The sequence below is a fragment of the Apium graveolens genome, chromosome 2, assembly GCF_009905375.1.
Source record: "Apium graveolens cultivar Ventura chromosome 2, ASM990537v1, whole genome shotgun sequence".
Lineage (NCBI taxonomy): Eukaryota > Viridiplantae > Streptophyta > Magnoliopsida > Apiales > Apiaceae > Apium > Apium graveolens.
The window spans coordinates 281155485-281177707 of NC_133648.1; the positions used below are offsets into that span (position 1 = coordinate 281155485).

Here is a 22223-nt window from a genome sequence, read left to right on the forward strand (position 1 = left end):
TGTAATTATAGCATTATTTATGTGGTCATAGATGAATTGCACTCTGGGAGAACTTTCATTCGGAAACCCTACAAAAATAATGTAGCGCTATGAATCTCAATAATATATGCAATGTTTAATATGAAACTATTGAAATATGTTTAACAAACATTATGTGAATTCTATGCATAAGTTATCTTGCATGCAGGTTGAGCATCCAAAAATTAAACAAGCTGTGGTTGAAATTTAAGAACAAATGTCATAAATAATGACTGAACTTGACCAAAATACAACAGTTTCAGGACTACTGATCTAAAATAGAAAGGGAATGCCCTCAAAATACCACATGAAACGCGCATTAAGAAAAGTGCATTTTCAGAATGCTCATCCCATGAAGTATCTTCAGAAGATTTATCGAATTGTGATGGACAGACTACGTCAAAAATGTGATGGAGCTTTAAAAGGGTCAGCACCCCTCTACATTTTATACAATAAACTATTACTACTCCAGGCTATAGGATACATCTAGCATCATCTAGATTCCATCTAACGCATTTCAAACACCATTTTCAATTATCAGTTCAGCAGCTGCACCCATGGCACGACTGCCACTTACTCCAAGTAAAGCCAGATCAAGTTCTTCCTCACCCCACTTCCTTAAGCCCTTGCTCAAACTCTTCAATACATGTATATCAACATCCAGCATCCATGCGGGAGCACATCCAACTATCAAGCTTACAAACCCTGTAACATATGCTCGCCAAGTTGCCGCACAGCAACCAAGCGATATCTTACCATCGAGAGCACTTGCTAAGAAAGCCAAATGCTTCCCAAGAACATGTGGTCGCCGCTTAGGCACAGTTGTCGCCGAGCCTATACCCAATGCAAAAGTACCAGAAAGCATTGAAAAGTAGGCAAGAGCGTAACCTCTCAGCATAGCAAGAATTCCTCCTAATTCTCCTTTTTCATAAGCTGACTCATGAACAGAGATAAACCACGTAGGCAAGTATTCCTTAATTAAAGAATGAACAAAATTTGCTCCACCTGTTATCCAAACTATTGAAGACCCCAGAGAAGCTGCAAGCTTGACACGTGTCATTGCTGCAGCAAGAGAAACCTGATTATATCTCATTCCGTACTTGGCTTTTTTCTGCTTCTCCAGCTTCTCAGTAGACAATCCACTAGTTGCAATTTCTTTAACAGAATCCATTAGAAGAGTAACTATTTCTTTTGACATGAACATGACGTTCTTGACGGATCGGTGGACACGTAAGTAGAGAATTCCGGGGGCAACAGGCGCCAGTCCTCCAGATATATGAGACCCAAAACCATGACCAAGAAGGGCACCAACACCACCACCGTTTATTATGGGAGAGGAATTTAGCCCAAGAGTGGATCTGAAGCAGACCCTCAGAAGCTGAACTACAGCCTGGCTATCATGTTGGAACACGTTGTTTGACGCAGAGAAAACAAGAAAATCACTCCAACGCTTTACTTTTTGAGCCCATAGAGATGATATGATTGGCATGCATGGCCACGGGCAACCAGCAGCGAGTGTATTCAAGGCAGGGCCAACAAGGTTCAGATAACCATCAGTTTCCTTATCGAGTTTGTAGGTTATTGTGAGGCTTACAAGAGCTGCCAAGGGTAAAGCAAGAGTAGCCGGAGCACTTCCAACTACAAAAATAAATGTCTTTTAGATAGGATCAGTTACACGAACTTAAACACTCCTGCACACCATGCCCCACTAAGGCAACCTCTAGTAAACTAACATTTGAAGTTGCTAGACTGGAAGAACATTTACCATCCTTGAGAACTCCTCCTATTTTAATATTGGGACGTTTTAAATTTTCTTTGGTACTACTATTTACTGTTATACATTTAAAGGTAACCTAAACTATAATGGTCATCTGATAACCCTCTTTTACAATATCAAGTTGGATAACTAAAATTTGACTAAGAAAACAAACTCCTAAAATTATGTTCATATGAATAAAAAATTCGAAAGAGTTATGATTGGAATGAATCTGTCAGAATTGTTCAACAAAGAATCCCAATAGGAATTTAAGAAGAAAATTCAGAGTAGATTGAATAAATAAACTATTTTATTACTTTACATGGATAATAGGTCATTTAGGTGAGACTGCTTGATGCGGAACAAAAAATTAGAATATTCGTTTGTATTTATTTTATATTATTAGTTAGAAATAGACTTAACTGTAATTTAAAATATAGTTATGTTATATATAAGTATTAGTAGGAATATTCTAGATAATGGTAGACAATTAAAAAAAAAATCCTTTATTGGGAAGATTTTACTTGGTGGTTAAGTTTTAGGAGTATATATAAACAATTGTAATCTTAATTACTGAATAGGGTTGATTATATTGAAATTGATATTGTTCTCTCTCTTGTTATGGGTTGCGATCCTAACAAACATCTCTTCTGCGGTTGGGAAATCCTACGGTAGTGATTCTTGTTCGGTAGGATCACCTTAGGCGTGGGTTTTCTGCGGTTAATCCACAAATATCTATCCTTTTACCTGTTTTTAATTGTTGTCCTGCATCACTTCTAGGACTTTGAGTCTTGCAAAGTTTAAAATTAAAATCTTCAACGAATTTTTTTGTAATGTTAATGTTATAAAGGCTTCTTTCTTCAACTTATAATAAATAAAAGTTTCACTTTATCCTTTCAAATACCAGATGATTGTCAACTGTCACATCACATCATCTGTTTTCTGCTGTCACTCGGATTTTATTAAATATCTATATATTTGGAGAAAAATTTATATTTTGAGAAAAAGTTCTCTGTAAATTTCACAAGTGAGCTTTGCTGTATTAACGGATTCCCTGAGACTTAACTCGTTATTTACAGGATAAAGATGTTTATGTTCAATTAACAGGATCCCCTGAGACTTAACTCGTTATTTACAGGATAAAGATGTTTATGTTCAATTAACAGGAACAACCTTATGGAAACTTTACTGTTTACGGTAGTTCATTGATATATGGCACATGCTAAAACAAACCTGCCCCAAGACTTGGCACGTCTACACCAGTATCAGCCAATATTTTGTGTATATGTTGCTCAATCATGGCCAAATTGGCAGCTGGGCTAGGCCAATCAGTTCCATTCATAGAGGCAGGCTTCCAAACACCTCGTGTCACTTCAGCTGAAAAGTAACTCACAATGGCCGCCAGTGATGCAGGAAGAAAGTCAGCAAGATCTTTGAGCCCTGAAAATTCAGCGAAGCGTTTTAAAAGAATCAAAATAATAATAATAATAATAATAATAATAATAATAATAATAATAATAATAATAATAATAATAATAATAATAATAATAATAATAATAATAATAATATAATAGGTACAGCAGCCATAAGCTCGGTTTACTAGCCTTTGACTTGTAAGACCCATGGGTCTTCATTGCAATAATTTCTGAGCATTGTCAAAATTCAAAATAATAACACAAGCAGACTTTCAGATAAAACGTGAAATTTATTATTTGAAAGAAAGAACAGAATGTAAAACTAAGACTTAAAGAAGCTTTGATTCACACTGCAACAAAACTGTACTAGATAATGGACCGGGAGATAAAAGCTCCCTTAGGTCCCTAAATCCATAAAAGCACCTAATTGAGTTTGATTAATACTTCGCCCAACATTAATATTTAATGGCCAGCTAAATTATAAAGCATATAAAAAATAGAGTTAGGAGCACATTCATCTAACCTGTTGCTAGTTCTCGGGGTGATAGTTTTCCATGCGCACAGGCTGTTAAAGCAGCATCGAGCACATATGGAACAGCTTCCAGAATATCCCAAGCCGGTACTTTAACACGAAGAGATATATCTTCAACTGCAGAACCCGATAAATTACTACTCTCAGAGGATGCTGAAATCAGAGATTGACCACCTTTATTTACTTTTCTAAACATCATATTAAGGAGGCCATCAAAAATCTGGTAAACAGGCGTCCTGGGTACAAGGCTAGAAAGAGGTGATGCCATACAAGCTTGATGCTGACGGTACCAAAGCTTTAGCTTAGGAAAAGAATCCATAAAAATCGGTTCTGTAGATGGCATACTTGATAGCCTTGACAATCTCTTGGTAGGCTCCTGGCGTGAATTTCCTACTGATGCTAATCGAGAGTTGCATACATGTAAAAGGTCTTCAGGAGTCAAACGGGTACCAATTACAGATTTCCCTGCCAGCACTTGTTCAAAAGGAGGTTGATAAAATCTCCATAACTTCAGAAGAAGAGTGAAGGCATTGGAAAAAATAGCATGAGACGTTAACTCTTCTCCTGATTTCAGGGTCCAAGAGATACTTGGTGAGCAGGATCCAAAGAATTCACATAGGGGCATCAATGCTCCAGCAAGTTCTGGGACCTGGAAAAAGGAAAGTAAATTAGCTAAAAGCTATAATTTTATTAGATCTTTTATGTCAGTCTTTATTTTGGTCACCCTTAGAGCTTAATTTTCAAAACATACAGTGAACAATTTTTCTTACAGAGAAGCGAGGTTGTGTTGGCTGATTAGCGTATTTAGGGAAAGATCTTTAGAATTCAATGCATTAACTTATAAAAGTGCAGTTAATATTTATCATATTATGAGGGGACTGGGTCGACTGACTTAGCAGCTTATCTTTCTCAAGGACAAAGATAAATGCATCGACTACATTATTTTCTTACACAAAAGAGTAGAAAACTAATATTATTACTAAGGGCTCGTTTGGTACGCTGTAACCCATCTAAGGAACTACAACTACCTAGGAACCTAAATATGTTAAGGTGTTTGGTTAAATGACTTTTGAAATGAACCACATAACTTAAAATTCAATGATTTTTTGAGTTACTACAAAATACAGTAACCTATTTACCTAGCACATCGGTGGTCACCTGGAGTTACGTAGTGAAAAAGTGTTCGCTTCATTTTTGTATTTTGTAATTGTGACTGTATTTTTATTAGTTAGTTTTTATTTTTTCTTCATGAATAATTATTTTAACTTTGTAATTTTGTTGTAGTAAAAGATCTTTAACCTGTTTTTTTTCATATTTCGTATTCTTAATTAATTATTTTTCTTTTTAGTTGTAAAATTTTATATATTTCTCTATATTAACTATTTAATTTTAATTTTAATTTTTCTTGTATAATATTTGATTAGGATTGCTTGATTTGATTTAGGCATGTTGTTAAATCTTATTTTTAACGTTTTGAAATCTATAAAAAAAATATTATTTAATTTATAGTAGTTTATAACTATTAACTTAATTATCTTTAAAATAGTTAAATTTACTTATGTATATTTTTCTATATAGTATTTAGAATATATTGTTTGAATTTTATTATATTACTTACAATTAATTTTATGTTCATATTTGAATTAATATAACTATTATTCATATTATATATTAAATTCTTTCAAACAAAAAAATTAACTACAAATTACAACTAACCAAACACAGGTTTTTGTTTATCTGAGTAACTTTTACACATTAAGTTAGTTCCAGAATTTTTTAAGTTGATGTGTAACTACAAAGTTGAGGTAACCAAACGAGGCCTAAGCTTCGATATCAAAAATAGATCAGAACCTACCAATCCATGTATGGAGAATATCTGAACACAATCAATTGTTGTAACTCCAAGAAATATCACATTTAAATATGGTGCACATCCTATCAAATAGCTTTCACCAGAACTCTCTGCAGGAACTGGAGGTGATAACAGTCTTGTGATGAAAACCACGGTATGCTCCTACAAGCATGTGAAACATATGAACAAACGGATCTACATATGACGAGTACGAGATTATTTAAGATGTGTTACCTGTATATTCCAACCACGAGTTAAAGATGCTCCACAAAGAACTTTTGCTGCAGATATTTTCTCCTCGCCTGTACCATTAATTGCGATCTCATATACTTTCTCTAGTTCTGCTAAGCTTCCATCAAACCCAGTGTTAAATTCAGTTACTATACCACTGGGTAAAAGTACAAAAGCAAAGAATCTGATGTACATGGTTTTAAAAATTGGGATGGCCAGTTATAGTTATACACTAATAACGGTACATAATTAATATTCAGTTCTACAAGCTTATAACGTTTGGATACCCGTAGATTTTTTTTCAATTCAACATTTATATGTGATTGTATTTCTTTTTAAAATATTGTTGAAATTCAGGTGTAAATGAAATATGATGTATATTAATTAATATTAGGATATATATTTGTGATTGTCAAGTATCGGACCCCTATATCTATCCTAGACCTTTTTTAGTTATTAACACATATATGTATTACATTATCTTTTGGCGCTGATAAGATTTAAAGTGTAAACCTTTTTTAGCACAATACTAAGAAATAAGTATTATGTCGTTGTTTTCATAATTTTAGAATTAAGTAATAGAACTTGAATTTTCATACCAATTAAATACATAAATAACAACATATGTCGATGTAGTTAACATGTAGGGAAAATTATTAGACAACAAACACAATTGTAATAAAATACTCCTTATATAAGATTAGGTAACTCTTTTTACTGCACTGTTATTAAGTAGTAACCGCAGAGGAAAAGAAAAACCAGATCTGACAATACCTAGAAGCTGGAGTCTTAACCAAAGCACTTATTAGGGCTGGAGTTAAAGTGGAGCCCTTCATTAATGATAACCAGCCAGGCATTTGGCCAGTAACACTACGAGGTATCTGATTACTGTGTCCTTTGACATATCCCGGCCATGTATAGGCTGATGTGTCTAAAAGGTTCCTCGCAATACATGCCTCTACAATTAGATGGCGCATGTTTCCAGCTGCATGGAATCACAGATAGATAGACATGGCTGTCAGATAATCATGCAGACAGATACCAAAAGAACAATTTAACCGTGACCTAATGTCAATGCGTGTCGTTACTGTGTAATATATTCACATAAACATGTGCATGTATTATATTCACCTTAACATGTGCATGCACATACACAACCTTAAATCATATTTATAAACCTACATACATACATATACATATATAGTTGTATTCAGTGTAGACCACTTAATCTTTTAGACCTTAGACCACTTTTATTGTCCTGCACTACATACTGCAATATTATAAATTGTACTGCAATATCATACTTTGTATTGCACTATTATCATGCAATATTATCAATCGAAACTATTTAGTTCTGCACTCTGTACCGCAACGGTCTAAAATGGTTTAAGGTTTAAGTGGTTTACATAAAATATTTGCCTATACATATATATACACACACACAGTCACACACACACATTACGTAAAACCCAACTTGAAAAAACAGACGGAGAACTCAATGGGCAGTGTGTTCTCAATCAAAGTTTTAATGGGACATGAATTGTCTGTCTGAAGAATGTCAATACTTATTGATATAGTTAATATATAGAAAATGGTAGGTTAAGACTTCTGCAAATGTAACAAAACAGAGGAAGTAAAGAAGATTAGTTTACGAGACAGAAGGGAAAATAAATTCCTTCAATTGTAGTCTAATATCATTTTCATAGTGGATTTTCAAATCTATAATGGTATTTTGCAATTTGGGTGTCCAAAAATTAGATATTAGTGTCCTCATAACTATTTGTAGTTTGACAATTCTATAAATAATACGGCATAGAGAAAACTGAATATATTCACATAGCTACGAGCAGATTAATCTTGACAAGGAAATCTTTATAAAAGTGGCATACTAGTTACCTTTTACTATTTCAGCACACTTTTTTTAACAGAATTTCGCACACTTATCTTACTATGAGCTATGATTACAACATTTTAAAACACTCACCGCAGTTCACTGGCTTGTCACTCAATGTTATACCATCAAGGTACCCACTACCCACTGATAATCCTGAGAGAAACATCATTGCTTTTGTAGCAGCTTGATTTGCAACTGAACTTACTGATCCTGGTGGAGTTAGCAAGCCTTCATAATCACCCAATTGCTGCACGCTGGAAACCAAGTCATTTCGAAGTTCTGCAGAAACCTTTTTGCCATTCTTTTGATTTGCAGAACAGTACTCAGCTTCATCCATGAGAAAAATCTCCTCTTCCTCGATTATATTTACAATAGCCAGCGGTGTTATGGACAATAACAAGCATAAGCATGTGTCAAGTCGAGGAACTGGACCCTCACTTGGGTCTCTTTCCTTGAAACCAAGAAAATTAGACAAGAATATCAACAATTATTATGCATAAAGATAAACTTGGACCAACAAACAAGGAGATTTTTAATGCTTTCGGTCATAAAAGTATTTTAAACAACTACTAAATCTACTCTTGGACGCTTTTCACACAGTCAAAAATTACGTTGTAACCCAGTAATTTTTATCTACAACTAATAATGCTGTTAAATAGACCTTAATCTTGTAAGGTTTAATTTCTTGCCAGCTTTTGATGGAAAAAAAAAACAGAAAGCGCGGGTAGAGATACGGCATAATATTCTACAATGAATATTATTAATAAGTATTTCATAGTTGTCCATCCAAATTATTTCTTAAATCAATCACATAACTCGACGATAATGTCTTCTAAGTGTCTCCTGATATTCTACAGAAATTGAAAAAGCGCCAAGACTATACCCTTTGAACAAGACGTAAAGCTGCAACCCACAGACCAAGGAATGCGTCCTGCCATGTGGTCTGATTAACTGCCTTAAGAGCCTTCACCAGACCTGCAACAGTATAGCAATTGAGTACCTACATAATGTGTAATTTTGATTTTTTAAGGGAAAAAATATCGAGTAAGAAAAGCTAAATTTGGCATTGAGTGGTCCATAATAGATCGACTTAGTGTGGGGATGGTGTTTTGAGTTTAAAAATCATGTCTGACATGGAGTATCCCTAATCACAAAGAAGGTGGAATCTGAATTCAGTAAGAAGCTGGACAAAGTTTTGAACTTAAGATACATTTACAGTAAAGAATAAAAAATACCAATGAGAGTTTCAGTGGCGCTCCTAGCCACGACTTGCGACCCATCCATTGTATCTTCTAGAAATATATCAATAGGGAGCCAAAGTGCAGAATGCCTAGCACCTAGACATTGTGCAGAAGAAGATAAAAGTGAACCAGAAGCCATTAAAGCACGAAACTGTTGGTATGAACTTCCGTTGGAATCCCGGGAGAAAACACTATGTGCATCAGATGTCAGTATCAAAAGAGTGTCTGCAGTAATATTTTTAGAATTTCTCAATGCTGATGAGTTCACTGCAAGTATTTGCAAGCCCTCCACGAAAGACTCCCAACTGACTGGCCTACGAGAGAATCATATTCAGTTAAAATAATGACATCCGATTCCTAAAATCAGATCTGATATAGAATGAACTTCAACATGCCAAAAGTCACGTTGTGCTGCCAAGATGCTGTACATCAAAATGAATACACTTGAAAGTTGAAACAACAGAGAAGAAACGGAAAAAATAGAAATTTTTACATGTTCCTCCGTGCCAGGTAAAGTATTCTGGAAGTAACTTTATTACCAAACAAATCTCCAATTACTTCCATAGCCAGCAATGTGTTCATTTTGTGCAATCCCTCATGACATTTTGCTGTCTTTTCATCAAAGGAATTATGATTGTCTATATCCATATCGTGAGACTTAATCGGCCACTTGAAACTTTTCCTTGGTACAAGTTCTAGCAAGCTTTCATCGTCTAGTGACGCATCAACCAACTGCCATACAATCGAGAAGACAAATTCAACTACGAGGATCCCAGGGTCACTTGGCTCAAGGTTAAAACTCTTAGAAAGATGAAGCACATCATCAACAGATTCCATGATCCTGCAATATCCTCGAAATTTTATTAACAAACTCTAAACTAAGACTACTGATGCGCATCAATTAATTAATTTTCTCTGTTTTCATTTATCTATATTCAATTTGCTTAAGATTTAAGATTCTTCTTCGTAATTAATAAAACAGTAATTTTGTTTATTAAAAGTGAAAAAACCTTTTTAAAATATAGAAACATGCATTTATTTGTCAGGTAGAACATGATCATAAATTTCTATCCTTATCAAAACTAATGTAACTATTTAGTGGTAGATGCTAATCTCCATGGTATTATGTCATATAAAGCGATTAAAAAATATTATTTAGAATTAAAGTGGATGAACTTTAACTATATACATTATACCATTCAGTTTATGAGATAAATATTATATTAGTTATATGAAGATTATGATATAAGTGACTGAGAAAAACCAGAGGTCAAGTTCGGCTAAAAAAGTATAGTACAAATTTTTTATTTATGTAATAAATATTACATGTAAAATATTTTGCATTGGTGTGGAATTGATAGAATACTGCAAAACATTATACACCTGTGGCAGAACCTTTGCAAAACATGTACCTACTTATTCATATATATTAAACTTCTTAATATACGACAACAATATTCTGTTAATTAATAAATAAAAATTATTACATTAAAAAAAATTATTGACAAGTGGACAGTTTTGAATTTCTACACTATACTATTGTAAGCAAAACATGGGATAATTTGGTTGGTTGGTTAACACCTTCCTAAAAAAATTTGTTAGCGTCTTCTAAAAAATTTAAACACATCTTATCTATTAAAAAATTTAATTCATATATTCAGCATAACTACAAACTCTATTAAAAGTATTGCAAATTTTAAAAGTCAAACACTTCCAAATTTATTTAAACAATTATAATAGTTAAAGACAAAGAGGAAATTAAATAAAATTAAATTATAAACAGTATTATCTTCACATGATGGAAAATCAATACAAATTCCCACTTTAAACAAATAAAATATTGCAGATTATTATTAATTATGATATTATATATACCATAATTAATATATAGCTAAAATATTAATGCACTGAATAGACATGTATATATATTTCAATACAATATTTAAGCTTTCTTTTAAACTCAAATTATCAATTTTTTATTTCCTAAACTTTCTCTTTCATATTAATAAACTTTTTTCCTAACACAAATTATCAACTTATTATTTTTTTAAAGTTTCTCTACCATATTAAGCTTTCTCCTTAACTCAAATTATCATCTTATATTTCTCCTAAAGTTTCTTTACCACATTAATATTCGTTTTGACTTTCTTTTCAAGTCAAAGTTATCATCTTAATATCCTCATAAATTTTAAATCCTACTAAACTTTTCTCTTAACTCAAAATACCATCATATTATCCTCCTAAACTTTCTCTACCATATTAATAAACTTTCCTCGTAACTCAAATTATCATCTTACTCTTTTTCTAAAATTTCTCTACCATATTATTATTTCTTACACTTTTTTTCAAGTCAAAAGTTTAATTACCTCACATTCTATTAAACTTTATCCTTAACTCAAATCATCATTTTATAATTCTCCTAAAAGTTTTCTACCATATTAATATTCGCTTAAACTTTCTTTTCAAGTTGAAGTCAACATCTTAATATTACCCTAAATTCCTAAAATATATTTTAAACTTATACAACTTTTTTAATGTTGTCTTACCAAAAGTCAAAGTTAGCATCTTAATATTTTCCTAAGCTTATGGTATAAGTTATAATTACCATTTTATTTTTCTCCTCAAAAATTTCTACCATATTAATATTCGCTTACTTTCTTTTCAAGTCGAAGTTAACATCTTAATATTATCCTGAATTTGAAGTCCTAAAATATATTTTAAACTTATACGACTATTTTAGTATTGTCTTAACCATTCTTTGCAAGTCAAACTTAGCATCTTAATATTTTACTTATGTTATAGAAAAATTATAATTGTGCAGAAGTTAGATATTACTTATACATGTTTCTATTTACTCCCTCGTCTCATCTATTTGTTTATACTTTTCCATTTCGGATGTCCCTCTCAATTCTTTACTTTTCAAAATTTTCCAAAAATAGTAAAGTTCTATAATATAAAAATCAACTACATCCACTACTTTTCTCCACTACACTCACTTCATACATTAAATATTGATTGCTTCCACCATCTTACTCACTTTTATTACTTTTCTCTACTAATTAAAACTTTTCATTAACCTCCGTGCCCAATCCCGGTGTAAACAATTGGAAGGAACGGAGGAGTATAAAATAAAGTAATAATAAGATGCCATAAATTAAATTATTAAAATTAGTTCTTGAAAATATTTAAATTAAATTTCATTATATCACAAAATTGATAGTCCCTCCGTCCCTTTGAATTGTTAACATTTGAAATGAAGTGTTCGACACGCATTTTAAAGCTCCTATCTAGTATAGTTACAAAAATTATTTTTCAAATTTTTTTCTTCTGAATAAATATTAAATGTTTAAACTATTATTCAGAAAAAGAAAATTTTCAAAATAAGTTATACAACTATACTAGACACGAGCCTTAAAATACGTGTCGAACACTTCATTTCAAATGTTAACAATTCAAAGAGACGGAGGGAGTATAAATTAAGAAATAAAATAATTTTATTATACTATGTTTGTGAACAATAAGAGAGCGGCTCATTGGAGTAAATATGTTTAATGAGTGAGCGATTTTTTAGACTTCAATATTTATTATATTTATTCAAAATTTCAGAATGACCAATATTAAATAAAAACTGTAAAAAGAATAATTAAAATATTATTTAGTAAACTAGTTTAGATATAAACAATTGCAAATATATTGTATGTCTATACCATTTCAACACAAAAAACGTGCCACAAACAGAGAACCGGATTAAAGATGATTTAAGCAAATTTATCATATAAAATGATGAGTAAAAATATGACTTATAACACAATAAGGTATTTTACTAATATCAAGTAACATATAATCTATATATATATATAATTAATTCTTGATAAATATATATATAATTATATAAAATTAAAAACATATATGCTGTGGTGCAGGTACGGCGGTGCGCAATGCGGAGATACGTGAATTCGGCAATTATCAAAATGTGTGGATACGGGTGCGGCGGGATACAACATATTAAAATCTAAATATATTTATTATATATGAAAAAATATTAAACAAATTATTATATTTTTATTTTACTTAATATATATGTATTTAAAAAATAATTATTTAAATTTTAAGTTTTTAAATTATGGTGTCTTGGGCGTGGTGACTTTTATATTTCACAGATTGAAAGGTTAGAAACAATAGTGTAACCTTCATATGTCCACTCAATTTTTAATAATATTATTCAACTTAAAAACTTGTGCAACCCCATGTGACCACTTTAGCTCGGTGTATGTTCTTGCTCCCTTCCCCAACATATTATATACATTCATATATATTACTCACAAGCTGTATACACTACTCACAGCAGTATACATGGCCGGCGATATGAAAAGGTGGGCACAATTCTCTAGAAATATCAAGGCTTTCATTCCTTCTCCAGCACCCGGGCTAAAAAATAGATATTGGGGTTTCAAATACAAACAAATAATGCCCAGAATAGGGCCGGAATTTACAATTTACGCCATTGTGGCACCACTATGCCCCCTCCGTGTTCTTGCTCAAAAATACCGCGATATGCCGAATACGGTACGCACCCCGGCGTACTCCCGCACCCCGCACGGAGGGATACGCGGTTCGTCACCTGGGTGGCGAATTCCTGCTTCCCAGCTTCGATGCAATACTAAAATATTTTGATCTTAATATTTTAACTACTGCTAGCACTGTTATTAAACGCGATATGCGCACTAAAGCACAAAGGCCTTCTGAAACATAAGCGCAAAGCGCAATGCGATAAGCGCGCTTGTTAAAAAGAGCAGAACAGTTAAAAATAAATGCATAACAAAAAATTTAACATGTTATAGGCAAATTAAATAGACATTAAACATATCAATAATCACCGGATTCAAACTAAAGGTTCAAATACGAAGTTATGGTAACAAAATAAAGAGAGAAAATCAACTACAAGCCCTATAGATTGTTTCTGGTCTTCTTAACAGTTGACAACCTGACATTACTATTTACTAGAAATCATCTCCAGGCTCTTTTTGAGGATATTTGAGATCTTCATCTTGACTATCCTAACATCGTTCTAGATCAGTTGCCTGCCTTGTATCATTCGTGTATTTATATATCTGTTTGTATCTCTGTATCTTAATGTTCATGTAATATGTATCAGTTGGCTAACTTAGGTTTTAGGGTTTTGTTACGACTTGTTTCCTTAAAAACTACTTGATCAACAGTCCAATCCAGCCAGCAGCACAGTCAAAAAAAGAAGTGCGCTTTTCTGTGCTTCTTGCACATCGCTTAAGCGCTCAAAGCACACACTTCACTGAAGTTGCATCGCATAACCAAAGCGAAGCGCTTTAGCTTTGCATCGCATTGCTTGCGCATACGCGCACTTTTAATAACACTGACTACAAGGTTTGGATCATGCCGGTACCATAATATAAAAAAACATTTATATCATTAATTATATTAATTTCAAATATATATATATATATTGTAATTTATTATCTTACAATAAAACAGTAAATTAATAATAAGATTACTGTTGTAAAAGACATGCTTGTACTTTAACAAGACTAAGATAATTTGTCAACTCTAAGTAAGTTGTACTGTTATCTAAATTTGTATTTTTTACTTGTAACACTTAAAGTCTGTAAAAATGCAAAGGAGCAGACTGGAGTCTTTTTCCTAAAACAGTATCAAGCCTAAGGATTCTATCTGGAAGAAGATCAAGGAGATCATGCCTCAGAAGAATTTTGAAGAAGCTTGGAGTTGAATAAATCTGTTTGGAGAAAAATACCCTAAATCAAGATCTCTACAATCACAGATTTAATGTTATAGAGAAGTCATTCGAGAACTTCAGAATGGCTTGTCGAGAAGTCATTCAAGTTACAGAGAGTACCGACGGATGAGGAACATCCATCGAGATAGTAGTTTGGCTAGCCGACGGATGACTGCTGTTAGGCACATCCGTCGGGATACAATCAATACCCGACGGATGAGCAATATCCACCGGGATAGAAGAAATGAATGAATTCAGAGTGGAGAAGTCAGGAAAGCTACTACAGAACTCAGGAAGATATCGACAAGCAAAATTGAACAAATGAAGATTGGAGATATCGACAAGTCATTCATTCACTAGAAAACTTAAAGTTATCGACAAGTCTACATTCAGTAGAGAACTTTGAGTTATCGATAAGTCAAAGTGAAGATGTGAAGACTAGAGGTCTCGACAAGCTGAAGATCTCTACAAGCCAAACTTAATATGGAGTGCTAGAGATCTCGATAAGCCTATGTACTTATCGAGATGTCAAGTGTTCTATTAATTTAAACTGGAGATCTCGAGGTACAGTCTCAAAGTACAGAATTGCAGATCAGTTCAATATCCAAGATAAACAATCAACAAACAATCCAACAGCTGGATTGACAAGTCTACAAAAAGCAGCTTGAAGAGTGTGCAAGATCAATGGCAAAGATTAACTGACATAGGAAGATTAAAGTGAATACGGGATGCTAAAGATATGCTAAGCCAGAAATGGAAGATTTGTTTTTCTATAAATAGAAATGACAAGTGACAGTTTAGAAAAGCTAATAGCATGTTTATTATCCACTGTGTAAACGAGCAGTTAACTGAGTTATAAAGTTAACACTGGTCCTTTAGTTGGTAGTAATAATTTAGATCAAATCTCTTGTATCACTCTCAAGAAGAAACTGAGCTCTTTAACACCAAAGAGCTTAGAAATTTTGTAGCAAAAAGTCTTAATTTTTAATATAAAATTAAGTGAGTTTTGAAGATCTGTGTTCTTTATTTTCTGCAAGTTTAGATTCTGCATGAACACTATTCTATACAAGATTTAATTTACTTTGTTCAACCATTAATCAAGAAAAGCCTAAAATCAGAAAAACACATTCACCCCCCTCTGTGTGTGATTCATTACCTAACAATTACAAATGTTAAAATTTATTTGTGCGATAATAGACTAGTGGATATTGAATTTTGGATTTGGATCTATTTTTAAACACAGAAAATGTTTGGATTTGAATTTTACAACAGCAGGTCGAACCCGACCTGTTGTCATCCCACAAAAAACCTAATCCATCTACACCTTCGGTGTAGAAACTCGACCCAAAAGATTAAAGATATTGTGTTAATAGTACGCTAAGTGCTAGCCATGGGAGTATGGGACTGTATATATTAAATTAAACTTTTAAAAGAAATGAGAAACATGAAAAAGAAAATTTATAAATATTACAAAAATCATTGGTAAGTCGTATATGTTCAACGGATCATATTCTTATAAAGAACACTTACAAATTTTAAACTAAATAATTTTTATAGATTATATAAAAAATGTAGAATCTTAGCTTAAAAGGTGTTCATATACATCAATTACATACTAAGATCATACTTTTAAAAGTCTATATTTTTACTATTTTAAGAACACAGATGAATATTACACTATTTAAGATTCTATTTGTAAATGTCTATATTCTCAGTAATTTACCTTGGCCCAAGAAACATGAAAAATAAAAAAAGAACTTGGCCCAAAAAGCAAATTGATCCATATCTTATTAATTTGAACCCGTGCAAAAGACATGAGATCTATTATTCCTCTTTAATGGTATAACATAGACACATACATATTTTTCACACATGGTTTATTTAAAATCCTATATTTAAGCATTCAAACTGCTAAACAAAACCAAAGAACAACAAACCTCTGTAGTTTGAACCATCTTGCTGTTTGTTTTGCAAAATAAAGATACTATTTAATATAATACTAAGAAGCATGAGTGCGGGTGTGTGTACGGGGGTGCGTGGTACGGTGATACGAGAATTCGGCAAATCTAAAAATATGGGGATTCGTGTGCGGGGGATTCACCAAACATTAATACATTAAATATATATTTTTTATACATTTTTGAGGAGTTTCAGTCAAATTAAACTAAATAATGAACTACATAAGTACATTTTGAGTATATTATCGTTACAAATATATATTATTATTACTTGATAATCCAACCGATGCATTTTAGCATAGTTAATTGATTAAATTTTCAAGTATCTGTATTATCTTCTCTCAATCATGGATGAGAGAAAAATTCTCAAGAATCCCCGTGCACCCAAGAATCCCCGTGCACCCAAGAATCCCAAGAATCCGGTGCGCGGTGTGGCAAGTGAGTGAAGAATATCTGCTTTCTAGATATAATATGATTCTGATTTGAATGCTAACTGATGCGGAACAAGGTATTATTAAACTGATTTATACATATTTTACATTACTAGTTAGATTTAAATGTAATTATAATTGATTGGGTACTTTAAATATATTAAGGATATTTATTACGAAGATTCTAGGCTATTCTGTTAGAAAAATAGAAGGATTTGTCTCCTTTAATTAGTAGATATAAGGATTTGATTTTAGAAAATTACTTGCCTCCCAAGCTGGGAAGCACGGGTGCGGGTGCGTTGGTGCGAGATGCGAGGATACGGGAATTCGTCAAATTTTAAAAATGGGGATTCTGGTGTGGGGGATACGGCAAATAAATATATTTTATATTTATAATAAATAAGAATTTAGCAAAATCAGAAACAAAAAAATTAAAATAAAAAAGAAACACTACGCAGGTGATGTAAAACAAAAACACCGCTATTAGTCAACAGGTCAATAACATCTATCCTGACAATTACCCATTAATGTGTACACATAAATTTCATATATACACACAGCTACATACACGGAATCAACAAACCCATCACTTTCAATCACACTGCAATGATGAAACTAGGAAAGACGATTACACAGCATCTTCGATGGTGCCCGTGTCGGAGATGGGTAGATTAGCAGCAGCAAGATCGTCTTTTAAAATTAGTGTAAAATTACAATTACTACCCCTCCCGCACCCCCCTTCCTGCACCCCGCGTATGGGATCGATGAAATGCGCAGATACGCCAGGTGGCGCACCCCCGTACACACCCCCGCACGCCTCGCGTATCAAGTGCGCGACTCACCGCCAAAGTGAAGTATCCCTACTTTCCATCTCCCAAGTAACCAACAGTTATCTAGATAAACTTTGTAATCTCTCATATTGGAATAGATTTGAATTATGAATTAAAATATGTGGATTTTGTGTGTTTTTTCTGATTCTCTGAGGAACTAGGCCCAAATACTCTTGTTTACCCTATCCGTAACCCCCATCCTACATCAAGTGGTATCAACAGCCACTGTTCCTCCACCCAAACACCATTAACCCCCATCAACCAACATCCAGCAGCCAACATCAACCATATCCTGCCACCAGCAGTTGTAACCAGCTTCCATCGACCACCACTAGCCGTGAGCCTCTGACCCACTTTCCAGGGCTTCCAAAACCCTGTAATTATTCAAACCAAGCCCAAAACTTTGTCAAAATCTGAAAACTATGTCTTATCTAGATCCACAAATACTATATGTACAAGTTTCACAACCTGATGGATTACTTCGTGGAATTGAAGGCATCCTTGAACAATCATATCCACGTAATTCTGAATATTGGACAACTGTTGATAGGTACGAAGAACTACAGATCGAGCGTGAACAATTGTATGACGAGTACAAAGAATCTACGAGGAATCAAACAAAGCTCTTTGAAGAATTATGCATCAAGTTGACAAAGCCTATAAACCCTCGTATTGTGGAACAATTGAAAGTGACAACTTCAAGTGTTACCATAGACAAGAACACTTTTAGCGATGATTCAAATGTACAAGATTTACAAGTTAATGATGAAGAAATTGTTCGTCATCAAATTGATGTTCCAATTCATGAGATTGACGTTAACGTTGATATGTCACTCTTTGAAGATGTCAAAGAAAGTTTTCTGACAAATCATATTGATTTCATTATTCCTCGTCAGTTTTACGAAGTTAAACATGTAAATGATATTTCTGTATGGCTTCTAAAGATTCCTGATCTTCAACACGTATGGAGTCCTGTTCGAGGACTATTGATTCTTCTTCATTATAAAACTCGTGGTCGAGTTTTCTTTAAAAGAGAGGAGAATGATGCGGAACAAGGAATTATTAAACTGGTTTGTATATATTTTACATTACTAATTAGATTTAAACATAATTATAATTGATTGGGTAGTTAAGATATGTTAAGGATATTTACTAGGAAGATTCTAGATTATTCTGTTAGAATAATAGAAGGATTTGTTTCCTTCAATTAGTAGATATTTATAAGGATTTGATTTTAGGAAATTACTTGCCTCCCAAGTAATCAGTTATATATATAAACTTTGTAATCTCTCATACTGGGATAGATTTGAATTATGAATTATAATCTGCGAATTTTCGTGTATTTTTTGTTGATTCTTTGCAGGGATAGGCCCATATACCCTTGTTTACCCTATCCCTAACCCCTGTCCTACATCACTAACCTTACAAAATTAAACCGCAAGTCCGCAATCACCACCTACTAGTTATGAAGAATTAGTCTTCATTCTGTGTTCATTTTCCAACAAAAATGCTAGTCACTCAGCATATTCAATATGTATATTTAGTTTTATTAAACATGTGTAGTCTTGTACGATCTAATATATGAGACCTATTTGTTGGTTAAAATATATTGAAAAACCATATTAATGACCACCAAGAAATCTTTGGATGACTATAATTCAATAGCGTCAACCAGGATAAAGTAATAAATACTATTCAAATGATTCAAAGATAAACTATATACATCAATCAATTGCTTAAATAAAAGAAAGAATTCATACTTGTGATAATGTTGACCATTAACTTGAGATGACAATGAAAATGCATGTCTTTTGAGGAGTTCTAAAAAGATTCTATATGCAGCTGGTTGACTTTTTCGACATGAAATTACCCTGCATTGTGTAAAAGGGAGAATAAACACAAACTAACAACATTAGAAAGTTAAAATTAAATGCTAAATGCGATATCAAACATACAAGGGACCAAGTTAGAAACCTAAAAGAAAAATGTGATGATAACATGTGAAAAGATGTTGAGCTTCTAATTAAAAATGAAGTTACTTCCAATCTAGAAACAACACAAACAGTACCAGCTAGGGGTGGCAAAATCAGACCCGACCAAACTATGCCACACGAATACGACTCGAAAAGTAAAAATTTGGGTCAAAGTTTTTCACATTTTTCTTGTTTCGGGTTGACCCAAAATTAACCCCAAAAGAAGGGTCATTTTTTAGTTGATTTCGGGTTACCCCAAATTACCCGAGTTAAAACGACAAATCTGAGTGAATGGGAAGCTTGAGGATTGGCTGTTGTTTGTTTGGCATAAAGATTTGTGGCTGGTAGTTGTGGTGCCTTGCGGAATGGTTGTGTTACTCGCTGAGTTGACTCACAAGCTGTTTGTGAAATTGTCTCACAGAGCTGCTAACACAGGAAAATATGAACCAATAGAGACCAGGATTTTATTGTGCAGCGGAAAAGTGAGAGCTGTGGAACAAGCTGGACAGTAACAAAGTGCATGCTGGAGTTTCGACAGATGCTTGCAAGAAACTGTTGGAGCTTAAGTGCTTAACTACAGGTATGTTTTGTGGAAGTGAAATTAGCAACAGCGGAAACAGGTAGGATCCCGAACCTAAGCTCTGATAACATGTTAGAATCGTGACCTTATGCTAGTACTTGAATGTGTATGTCTAACATAAAAAAGTTAAATATATTGCATAAACACTTGAAGCATAAGTGAAGCACGAATAACAATGTAAGAGAAACTCTTGTGTTATGGAACATTCAGCTTGATCGATACACATGTCTACCATGCATGCCCGTTCGTTCAATATGTATGATAAAGATCCACATCTAGCATGTTTGAATCTTTTAAATACACACATCATACATTCTTATCTCTAATACATACATAAAAAATATGTATGAAATAATTGGTTAGTATTTCTTTTACCTTATATTGAATACGCATTAAAATGTTTACTCTTATATCATTTTACATTTATTACAATTATAGGCCCTCACTCGCAAACATTGATATTCCAGTCACTACATTTTTCATATTAAGCAATTTATCTCTAAATGTTATTCTACGCACTTGAACAATGTTGAGCCATAAGAAAACAAATCATAAATTTATTCCTCAAGCAGATTCCTACTATATGTTAACAATACACGCAATTTATACTTTATTAATTTATGGAGTATTAATTTATCCTGAATAGTGAAAGTATGACCTAACGGAGAGGAGAGCGAGAATGAGCATAGGAGGGAGGATTTTCATAGTGAGTGCCATTTCTAGAAACTTCCAAGTGATTGGAACGTTATTTTCCCAACAAATGTAATCTACTATTATTTTAGCAACTTCAATCGACGGTAGAGATACACCGGCCGAGGAGAGAGTCGAAGATAGCTGAACCGCCCATGTTAATGGATCAGTGGACCGGTACTGGGCCATTTTCGTGAGCTCTATGACTCCGGTCCATATAGAGTGATGTTGTTGCTGTGTGTTCGTTTCCATGGCTTGATCAAATTAGAGATGCCAAACATATAACAATTTTTGTTGTTGTGTATGTGTTTGTAATACAGAGAGAGAGAGAGAGTCTCAGAAGAAAAATGTGGGAGTTGAGTTTTTGGAGTACCGAGGAAAGAAAATTGGGAATAAAAGTGTGGACTATTTTCAAAGGGATTATTGGGCTTTTGGGCCCGTGGGGGTATTTAAGTCAAGGATGGAGTGCTAATTTGCTTACACTTGACACTTCCTTGTCATTTACATGTCTCTAGAACTTATATCCCTTTATACAACTATATTTTTATTGTCATGGTTGGATAATGGTCTTAGTATTACAATTGGAAACAAACGATTTTAAATCTCACATGGGTGCCGAAAGTTGACCTCTCGTAAATAATGTATTGTAAATCTTGAATTATTTATGTATTACTTAATAATTGCATGTACAGGAAGAATAAAAAGTTGAAGGGAAAATTATATTTCAATATATTTCAGTATATCTGATTTCAATAATTAAAGGTCCTAATTCAGGTTGGTTGACAAGTCTTACTAAGCAAACTATCTAAATCTTCTTTGATAAATATCGTAGTTCTTCAATAGTAAATTTCGTAAGTCTTCCTTAATAAACTTTACAATTCCTTCCTAATAAGTTTATTCTCTAAGAAGCTGTGCAAGTCTTCCTCGATAAGTTTTGAAAGACTTCCTCGATAAGTTTTATGAATCTTCTTGATTAAGTTTTTACAATCATTATTTATATTATAACACTCTCCATTATTGTCAATTGCAAGTTTACTACAGAGATTAACTGCCTC

At 33.1% G+C, this 22223-nt stretch overlaps 1 protein-coding gene across 2 annotated transcripts; it reads right to left on the reverse strand.

Annotated features, from left to right (window-relative positions):
* Positions 1-94: 94 nt before the first annotated feature.
* LOC141708542 (mediator of RNA polymerase II transcription subunit 33A-like) lies at positions 95-21563 on the reverse strand. Of its 2 annotated transcripts, none has more exons than XM_074512213.1 (12): positions 21137-21563; positions 19686-19796; positions 9479-9780; positions 8934-9248; positions 8582-8673; positions 7789-8149; positions 6579-6789; positions 5808-5922; positions 5577-5735; positions 3713-4370; positions 3008-3214; positions 95-1656 (listed from the first exon to the last, which is right to left on the reverse strand). In XM_074512213.1, the coding sequence occupies exons 1-12, from the start codon at positions 21418-21420 to the stop codon at positions 536-538; spliced, it is 3936 nt and encodes a 1311-aa protein (XP_074368314.1). In that variant the 5' UTR covers positions 21421-21563; the 3' UTR covers positions 95-535. The 2 variants fall into 2 exon arrangements, with proteins under 2 accessions (XP_074368314.1, XP_074368313.1); XM_074512212.1 differs by having other exon boundaries at positions 8934-9253; positions 9433-9780.
* Positions 21564-22223: the final 660 nt, after the last annotated feature.

Bases quoted from the DNA above. Each gene is read 5' to 3' on its own strand.
- LOC141708542 (XM_074512212.1), bottom strand. From the start codon at position 21,420: ATGGAAACGAACACACAGCAACAACATCACTCTATATGGACCGGAGTC. The intron at 5,923-6,578 runs GTATTGTCAGAT...GTTTGATGGAAG, and splicing joins GTTAAGACTCCAGCTTCTAG to CTTAGCAGAACTAGAGAAAG. The intron at 1,657-3,007 runs GTTTGTTTTAGC...TTATTTTTGTAG, and splicing joins CGTGCCAAGTCTTGGGGCAG to TTGGAAGTGCTCCGGCTACT.